The following is a 10,498-nucleotide window of genomic DNA, read 5'->3' on the forward strand; positions in this document are numbered from 1 at the left end:
TGTAGCCCCAGTTTATGTTGATTGTTATTGATCACCGTAACTTTAACGTTCTCTCACCATGTCAGCTACAGGTCTGTACATTTAAGTCATGAATGTTATATATTGACGTACATATGGTTCTGAGATGCAGTACAACTACAAACTGCATTTTAATTTTGTTTTCAATTCTTAAGCACTGAAAATCAACCATTTATTAGTTTTTTACACATTTTTGTAGATTGGTTTAAGGTTTTTAAATAAAACATGGAAAACCAAATGTTAATACTTCCTTCTATCCACTTGCGCGCGGATAGAAAACCCCTGATCTAAAGTGACTAAACCCTTTCCACTATATTCTGTGTATTTATATCTTGATTGTTTCCCTGCACCGGTAGTGATTCAAAACTTTAAAATGTCAGCATTTATATAAAAAAATCCATTGGTTTCAACATTTCTCCCTCACAAGTTACAGAAAAAGTTTTTGGTGACTGCTTACAAGGTGGAGACCTTGTAAACCTTACAAAATTCCTCTTTTCTTTGTTTTACTTGCTGGTTTAAAAGTCACATGTTATAGTCATCTTTATACCATGTGGACACAAGGGGGTGACATGGGGATGCGCACATAGAAAATCTAGACAGTAGTTTCTTTACAATCAGACTGCTGATGATGCACGAGTGACTGTATGCGTCATGCTCTTTACCAGACCATTGCTTTTGGAGTAAGTTATGCCTTTACCGCATGACTGTGCACTTTGGAGTAATGTATTGATGAAATAGAGGAAAGTAGCTCATAGAACAGAGGGCAAATGAGGCTGCATTCACATTTTCATAGCAAAAAAAAGCTGTCTTCATCTCTAACACATAAATAGAAAAACAAAAGTAGTAAAGACAAGATTTTTCTAATGAGGCTTTACTGAGTAAAGCTGAATACTAATTTGTTGACACAAGATAAAAGAAAGCCGTAAAAACAATCTTTTTATTAACTGATACATGAAGCAAAGTTACAATCGTCAGCTGACACAACAGCTCTAAAAATGTCTCCAAAAGGCCAAGCAATACAGAACATGTGCAGAGAAGCAAACTACCCAAAGACATTTTGTGCATGAAACAAAATCATCTTGTGTCATTTCAGTGTCTGGAGGTCGGCTTCAGAACAATCGTATCAGGGTAGATAATGGTTATGAAAAGGTGACGCATGATGTTCAACACACTACCATTAATTGTTTGCTGATGAAACTAATTTCAACGTAGCTGTTGAGTTTGCAAATGTATTTCTGAGACAACACATCTACACATAATATATTTCAACTACTTAATGATATGTTCAGGAAAATGCGCCTCTGAAACTGGTTAGTCATCAAAACAACAGCCAGAGATGATGTGAAGTAAGTTTGTAGTTGGTGTCAAGGAGCTCGTTAAAACACTTCCTAGTTTCAACTGAATTTAAAAAGACTGTTATTTACAAGGAGGAAAACATTAGTAAAGCATTACAGAAAGAATAGTTTACAACAACTTTTGCATTATTAAAAAACAGACAGACAGAGATACAAGACTTAAATGAAGGTGACATAACAAAAATCTCTACAAGTTCCATCAAGACACTGCATTATCTGAGAAGAATGTGTCTATTGTACTTTACTAAAATTGTTTCTATTGTACTTCAATAAGTAGTTGGTTATGTGTGTGTTCGCAACTAGCATCCACAAAAGAAACGGCTTTAAAAAACCCAATTGATGGTGCTGATATTATCTGTACTATATCTAGTATTTACATGAAGATGCAACATTTAAACAAAACAAATTAGAAACGCACACACTTCAAACATAGCTGGAGAAATATGAGGACAAAATTGGTCACAGCACATTCAATTAAAATCTTATTATCTATCTGTTGCAACTTACTCAACAGAATAGAAAATTGTCAGAAAACAAACAAGCTGAGAGCATTTTGAAACCTCAGGTGATCTCCGGTAGGGACTTCTTCTTGTGGACTATACCACGAATGACGACTTCTGTTTGAAATCCCTCTGCAAACAAACACACCAAATAAATATCACAAAAGAATCCAAATAATCTTATAATAAAACTGTGATATTAAGATTTGCGATAACAACAATGCATGTGACAAGTCAAAAAAATGCCGGTTCATCCTTACGTCTTCTTCTTCACCGCCGTACAAAGATGGAGGCTGGTAGACCACGTTAGTCTTTGGTTTGCTGAAGAAAAAAACAAAACATGTTGAGGTTGGTGACAGAGATGGAAGATCCGCTTGTTGAAATTCTGCTCAAATTCGGTAAAAACAATAAAAAAGTAAATCCTCTTACCTTTCACTCTTCTCTGTGGAGGGGAAAAGGGAAACATCATCAGTAAGATGAAGTACTTGGTACAGATGTAAACACATACAGCTGTTTTAACTGACAGTTATGACTCCATTTTCACTGTCTCCATAAAGACACTTAGTCATGTTGGAACACGGGTTTGAATCTTCTCTTTAGTGGTGTAAATCAAGAGTAAATTTATTAATCAAGGATATAGAAATACAAACTTATATGGCGTAACCTACATATAATCACAGACTAACACTGTGGGCTTCAATCCAGACAAAGTAATTACGACAACACATAATCCCCATAATCTGGGGTCTTTAGGGGATGTGAATAGAGAACATTACGTTGCCATGGCTTCAGTAAATATGCAGTCCGCAAACTTGTTTTTTTGCATTTAGGTTAATTTGGCAACAGATATCAATTAGATATCTGACATCTGATACTGTGATGGCAGGGCATCGCAAATATGTGGGGTATCACGAATATGTGAATCTCTGTACCAATCTGATGCCACATCTTTAAGTATACAAGTTTCCCACGGATAAAGCTGCAAATTACATGTCCCAGAAATCAAGGATTCACTGCTACAAAACCACAGTTGTACAGTTTTTTGTTAGAGCTTTTAGAGCAGTGAAGAAGTGGGTTTCTTAAGTGTAGCTTTAGCCAGAGCTAAAACCAAAAATGTCGGATTGGTCAACACCGTGACAACCCTCATCCAAGGTTTGCAGAAACTCAACATCAAGTATGAGAATATAGACGATCATTTCAAATTCAATGATTTAATAAAATGTTGAACACTCACTGGGCAGGTATCCTTTCTTGTGAGCATACCAAATGCCAAATCCGAGCAGGGCCAGAAGCAGCAGAAAAATGATTACTCCAGCAACAATTCCTCCAGTGTTGAGGTCACCTTAAAGAAAACATCCCACTTTAACGATACATTGAATTTCAGTGGAGGGGTAAACTAGTAACTTTTCATAAAAATAAATGAATCACAAAAAGATAAACTCAAACTGCTTCAGCACCCAAATTATGAACAAATTATTGCAAAGGAAGAGTGTGTCTTTATGATTCAATTTGGATTATTTTCTCTATTGATAAAGCAGTTTAATGTCCGTTAAGGGCATTCAGACCACAGACACTGGCTGGAAGTTGTTGAATGAATACAATCCGTTGAATCATTGAAGCTGTTGAAATGAAAGTGAAGCGCACTTACGGACTTCCATTTTCACTGCTCTGCAGCGCTGAGGAGCCCCAACATTATTGAACGCCTCACAGAAGTACGTTCCTGAGTCCATCTTGGCTGCCCTGGCAAACTCCTGAGCAGACAGACATGACACGTTTTTAGTTTAAAAAGCCACGACGCTCGCAGTAAAGACAAAACACAGTCATAGTAAATAAGTAGCTGACCAGGCTGCCATCGCTTGTGTTGAGCAAGTAGGTGTAGTTTTTGAAGGCAGCGATCTTTTGAGGCTCGGGGGGCAGGAGCGTGCTATCTTTGAACCACCTATATTGGGGAGGAGGTGAGCCAACGCTGTCGTGACAGGACAGCATGGCCTTTTTGCCCGTCGTCACTGAGGATGGGATCCTGCACAGTGGCGCAGATGGAGGCACTGCAGGACATAATGTTCGGTTTTCAGCAGGACTACTCATGCACATTGCAACACTTAAACTCAGGACTAAGTTTATGTCCAAATATCATTGATTTTGTGCTGTGAGGCTTGTTTTGCGAATCCTTACCCTCAACTGTCAACTTCACCCTGGCTTCCCCAAAGTGCCCGCCGCCAGACACCTCACAGTCGTACACTCCGTTGTCGTCACGGGTCAATTTGGTGAATCTAATATTGGTGCCGTACATTGTCACTCGACTGGAATATGGCGCTGCAGAAAAAGTTGTTGCATTAGATAACAAAACAAAAGATTATGGCATAGCCTCCTGATTCTCTAAATTTGTCAATCACTGTTGAAACTTTCATTCTGCATTATAAAACTTAATTTGTGTGCATCGTCCCAGTTGATTTAGAGATTACAGAATGGTATGAAATACAATGTGTGGTCACAACACCAGGATTTTGCCAACAATTATAAAATAAATTTATGGAAATAAAAAAGGATACCTTTTTAATAAATTAAATTAAGACAGGTTGAAATATGAATGTTTTGAGAAACTGGTCAAATACATGCAAGGATAGAGTGAGCTGATTAAACTTTCTGCCAATTTTAATAGCAGTTTTTGATATTCGAGATATTACGCTAACTAAATTAGGAACAGCGACTTTAAGATCAAAAACAGAACTTCCTCAGAGGAGGTAACTACATAAGTGAGAAAATGTTTACTTTGATAGAGACACAAAAGAAAGAAACTTCCATCTACTTACTTGTTGGTTTCCCATCAAAAACCACATAAGCCTGAGAGCCTTTTAAGTCATTGAATTTCCACTCCACTCTTGCACCTGCACCAAAGTCCCCTGAATACGTGCATTTTAGGTCAGCTCCTGAAATAACAGACATACGCTCACAGTAAGAGAATGCACAATACCCACACACCATATCACTATGATTATTATAACTACTATCATTATTACTACAAGTGGAAAACTGTGATAGGGATATCCACAATCTTGTATTGCGGCCGCAAAAAAATCATCAAGATCATACCAGGGGCCAAAGTTGTATCAGCTCAAGATGAATAATAATAGTTACACCACTGATAATAATAAAAATAATAACTACAATAGTACAAACAAAACAGAATCTCCATGCAAACGTCAAGATGACGACAAACCCTCCACATTCAAATTAATTTATACTCTCAGGACTCACCCTCATTCTCTTTCGCCCGCACATCTTTAGTACTGGTAGAGACTGTGAAGCCTCTTACAACTGAACACAGGGACACAACAAAAAAACACAGATTAGAATAACGTATCCTTATTTCAGTAAATTGTGTCTTAAAACCACAGGGTGCTGTGCGTTAATTCTCATTTTCTGTAAGTAGAGCTACATTTTTTCATCTCTATGAATATAATTATTAGGTCGATGATGGAGTGTTTTCTGAGGACTGCAGCAGCACCAATCTAAAGCAGACAGAACGGTCATGTTGTAGTAACAGAGTTGGAAGGGAAGCCTGTATTTTTAGTCTTCTTCATACGAGGCCAGAGCTGGATTAAAAAAAACCTCTTTGATGTAATATTAATGAGGCTAAAACAGAAGAAGCAGCCCAAGATATTGAGGCTGGTTGAACTGAGGATAGGCTGCTGGGATTGAGATTATTGCATTCTTGGTTTCTCTTATAGAGAATAAAGTGTGAAATTGATGCTGTCATTTTAAACAAAATAAACAGAGCCTGACCAGTACATCACTTGGCAAATATGAGTCTTTTAAAGTCACATAGGTATCAGTGTTTATGTTTGACCGCAGTATTTATCTATTACAGTGCCTTGCATAAGTATTCACCTCCTTTGGACTTTTCTACATTTTGTCATGGTATAACCAACCACAGATTAAAATTTATTTCATCGTGAGTTTATGTAATGGACCAACACAAAATAGTGCATCATTTGGAAGTGGGGGGAAATATTACATGAATTTCACAATTATTTACAAATAAAAATCTGAAAAGTGTTGAGTGCATATGTATTCACCCCCTTTACTGTGAAACCCCTAACAAAGATCTGGTGCGACCAATTGCATTCACAAGTCACATTTGCAAGTCACAAAATTAGTAAATAGGGTCCACCTGTCTGCAATTTAATCACAGTATAAATACACCTGTTCTGTGACGGACTCAGAGTTTGTTGGAGATCATTACTGAACAAACAGCATCATGAAGACCAAGGAGCTCACCAAACAGGTCAGGGATAAAGTTGTGGAGAAATATGAAGCAGGGTTAGGTTATAAAAAAATATCCAGAGCTTTGAACATCTCTCTGAGCACCATAAAATCCATCATAAGAAAATGGAAAGAATATGGCACAACCGCAAACCTACCAAGAGGAGGCCGTCCACCCAAACTGAAGAGTCGGACAAGGAGAAAATTAATCAGAGAAGCAACCAGGAGGCCCATGGTTACTCTAGAGGAGTTGCAGAGATCCACAGCTGAGGTGGGAGAATCTGTCCACAGGACAACTATTAGTCGTCTACTCCACAAATCTGGCCTTTATGGAAGAGTGGCAAGAAGAAAGCCATTGTTGAAAGGGATCCATAAAAAATCCCGTTTGGAGTTTGCCAGAAGCCATGTGGGAGACACAGCAAACATGTGGAAGAAGGTGCTCTGGTCAGATGAGACCAAAATTGAACTTTTTGGCCTCAATGCAAAACGCTATGTGTGGCGAAAACCCAACACTGCCCATCACCCTGAGCACACCATCCCAACAGTGAAACATGGTGGTGGTAGCATCATGCTGTGGGGATGCTTCTCTTCAGCAGGTACAGGGAAACTGGTCAGAATAGAGGGAAAGATGGATGGAGCCAAATACAGGGAAATCCTTGAAGAAAATCTGATGCAGTCTGCAAAAGACTTGAGACTGGGGCAGAGGTTCATCTTCCAGCAGGACAATGACCCTAAACATACAGCCATAGCTACAAAGGAATGGTTTGGATTAAAGAATGTTAATGTCTTAAAATGGCCCAGACCTCAATCCAATAGAGAATCTATGGCAAGACTTGAAGATTGCGGTTCACAGACGGTCTCCATCCAATCTGACTGAGCTTCATCTTTTTTGCCAAGAAGAATGGACAAACCTTTCCATCTCTAGATGTGCAAAGCTGGTAGAGACATACCCCAAAAGACTTGCAGCTGTAATTGCAGCGAAAGAGGGTTCTACCAAGTATTGACACAGGGGGGTGAATACTTATGCACCCAACATATGTCAACTTTTTTGTTCTCATTATTGTTTGTGTCACAATAAAATTTATTTTGCACCTCCAAAGTACTATGCATGTTTTGTTGATCAAACGGGAAAAAGTTTATTTAAGTCTATTTGAATTCCAGTTAGTAACAGTACATAATGGGAAAAAGTCCAAGGGGGGTGAATACTTATGCAAGGCACTGTATACTATAAACAATGCTGAAAAGAAACATCTATGTTTGCATTTTATGCAAAACAACATGTTGTGTATATTGGTTTGTATTCTGTTTCTTTTTATTTAGGGATTTAATTGGTAACGAAAATGTTGCAAGTTACTTAATATTGGGAGCAGCACCAAATACTCCACATCAGTCGAGAGGAAATAAAACTTGCTCCCTATCAGGAAATTTAAATTTTTACAGGATTTCTTCATTTTCTTTGATAGTAAATCAAATATCTGAAAGGATAATATGAAGTCAATTTGCCCACTCGGTATGAATTACTTTGACGTGTTAAAGACTAAATGATTGGTCGATTTGCCAAGAAAATTAAATTATTCATTCATGACTCATTGTGAAGATGAATTTAGCTGCTGCCTTACAAACAATACTTTTTATCACTACCAGACTATAAATATCTACATGTGTGTTACCAATAAATGAAAAAAGGTATTAACCAAGCTTATCATCACCTCACGTTATTTATATTCTGCTAAAGTTCCCAGTAAAAACACTTGATCAGAGAACACGCCCCTTGTAAAACACTGCCAGCGTGCTTATGAGCCTTCAGGGTGTGGGCGACAAAAATGTGGCTTGCTCTCGTTTGCTCGGCCACAAAACTTCCGGTGAAACCAGGAGTAAGTGTCACTGATACTCGGTCTTCTCGGGCAGGACAGAGCTGACACCAGACACGGCTGACTAAATCATTAAAGCTGACAGAGTCCGGCCGGTCTCTCACCCTGTTTCTGCATCTGTGGCAACACTTTACATTACACTGCTGCCATTGCGTTAAGTGTCGGGAGCAAGATGATTCAACTGCTACTTGTTGTTTGACGAGTCAGAGAGGGATTTCAGTGACGACAGAGAACAGGAGCCAGTTAATCATCAACTGTGTGTCGAGTCACTCATTGTGTACATAACCCAGCTCACAACCAAGTCAAAACTAAAGCAAGGGCCTTAAATTGACTTGAGTTGATTATTCAAACTTACAAGTGACATGTTTATTGGACAGGTGCTTTAGTGCCTTGCAGACATTTTTAACAGCTGGTCTCAGGTGGGATAAGGCGGCACCGTCACAGTTTTGGTTTGGAGGAGAGAGACAGAGCTCCAGTGTAAAGTGAAACCTGAGGACTCCATGACTTCCTTGTTTGCATAATTTGAGAGTTTCGGCGTTGGGGAGATAAATAACTTAGCAGGTTAACAGATTAGAAAGCAGGGTGCACTGACGTGTAGGACAAACAGCCTGGAGATTCTTAGCACGTGCATCACGTTTTAAAACACATGTGACGTTACCAACAAGCAGGACGTCATTAGCCGCTACTTTGAATAATGCATTCGTTCACCCAGACAAATTAAATCGAAGTGGCTGGCTCACATGATGCGAGCAGGGAACCTGGGTTGTGTTCCCAGTTTTCACTTTCTTCACAGGATGCAGTTCACGTGCAAGATCACTGAAAATCTTGGCAAAAGAAGGAATCAATTCCTCAGGGAGATCAGCATCCACCCTCACCGAAAACATGATGTTGTACTCATTTCTATCGGAGCAATTCAATGGCCACTTAGCAATATATACTCCTCACACTGTACATTCTCCATTTACACTGGATATATTATTTATATTTTAAGCCATGTTTAAGCTGAATAATTAAAGTAATGTTCATCAATTCTGTTTATATGTCAGGATGTACTACTTTTTACTGGTGTCTAATTTTGCCAGTGAGCTTTAGTAAGTTTCCCTGTGGTGGTACTTATAAAGGAGCAGGTTATCTTATCTTTAAACTACTAATCAGCACAGTGGGAGAAGGAATGTGAAAATGCAGTGAACCGTCCTGCTGTGTCAGTAAAGCACCATCTCCACTTCAGTGACCACATCACAATGGCATTTATTTTGAGGAACTAATAAACCTTCCCCCTCTTGTTGCCACATATTTGAGGCCCTGGTGCAACTTTGATTAAAAACATCAGGGATCAAGTTGTAAAATACCAAATAACTTGTAATTTATTAACAAGAGCCGTTTTAAAATGATTGTTTAAATGTAAATCCGAATGTAAATATGAATTCCGTTCATATGAAGGTCACCTTGTTACCAGCCTCCTTAACTCACATAAAAGGAGAAATATACACAGCAGGTCAACATGTTGTTTTCAGGAGCAGGCCCCGAGGCTCACATTGGCAAAGGGCAGCAAACTACCACAACGAAGACTTGACTGACATCCCCAGAGTTGTTGCGAAGTTAGAAAAACACACGAACACGGATGTTAAAAGTTTTCCAAGTGGACCTGAGCTCAGTTGTACGAGTCGAAACCGCTCACCTGTGGCTGCGCAGAGGAACAAAGCGAGTGGGAGCAGCCCGGAGACGAGCATGTTTCGTTCCGTTCACACGACGCAGAAACTCTCCTGGAGAAACCGAGGGAATAAATACACGTTCCTCCCGTCGAGTGAGCTCCTCGTGTGAGATTCTCCCCCCTCGGTTTTTTAAATCCGCTGCTGTGTCGACCGGAGTCCGCCTGTGATCACCGAGCTCTCTCACCTGCGGATTCCGCCCAGGTAACAACAAACCGATCTGGAACTCCCGGTGACTTCCGGCTGCTCACAGGTGACGAGAAAGCAGACGAGCAGGTCCGACTGGAAACAAGGCACCTGTAACCCGAGCAGGAGGAAACGCTCCCTCAAGGTGACGTGGGTTCACTCTGCTTTCGGCCGCAGGTGGAAACAGCTGTGACACCGTTTTCTTTATTTTTATGTATTTTAATCTGTTTCAATCCCCCCCCCCTCCTTCCTCCACTTCTCCCCGGACAGATGTGATCCACGACGAGTCAGAAGAAACATTAGAAAACAGTCCTCATTAATTCTTTGTGATGTTTCGATATTTATTTTTGATAAAAGTCACATTTTAAATTTTTAGCTTAAGTTTCTTTTCAAATCCATCAAAGTTCACAGCATGCAATCAGAGTTTGGCCTATTTCTAGTGCATATGAACTACATTGAAAGCAAACACACAAACACGCACACATTTCTTTTTAGGTTTAAAGAAAACTATACCTTTGTAACACTGCTGTTTATTACATTTATATAACAATTATTATTGTTTTGCTGCTCCATTGAGCCATCAAACTATTAGTAAA

The 10,498-nt window shown here is 39.3% G+C and overlaps 1 protein-coding gene across 1 annotated transcript; it reads right to left on the minus strand.

The window, feature by feature from the left end:
• Positions 1-941: 941 nt before the first annotated feature.
• f11r.1 (F11 receptor, tandem duplicate 1) lies at positions 942-10,076 on the minus strand. The gene is made up of 10 exons (XM_053441585.1): positions 9,686-10,076; positions 5,129-5,188; positions 4,684-4,800; positions 4,046-4,186; positions 3,716-3,918; positions 3,522-3,624; positions 3,108-3,215; positions 2,303-2,315; positions 2,134-2,194; positions 942-2,005 (listed from the first exon to the last, which is right to left on the minus strand). The coding sequence occupies exons 1-10, from the start codon at positions 9,735-9,737 to the stop codon at positions 1,970-1,972; spliced, it is 894 nt and encodes a 297-aa protein (XP_053297560.1). The 5' UTR covers positions 9,738-10,076; the 3' UTR covers positions 942-1,969.
• Between the last annotated feature and the right edge of the window lie 422 nt (positions 10,077-10,498).

Source organism: Pleuronectes platessa, chromosome 15 (genome assembly GCF_947347685.1).
Source record: "Pleuronectes platessa chromosome 15, fPlePla1.1, whole genome shotgun sequence".
In the NCBI taxonomy this organism is placed as follows: Eukaryota; Metazoa; Chordata; class Actinopteri; order Pleuronectiformes; family Pleuronectidae; genus Pleuronectes; species Pleuronectes platessa.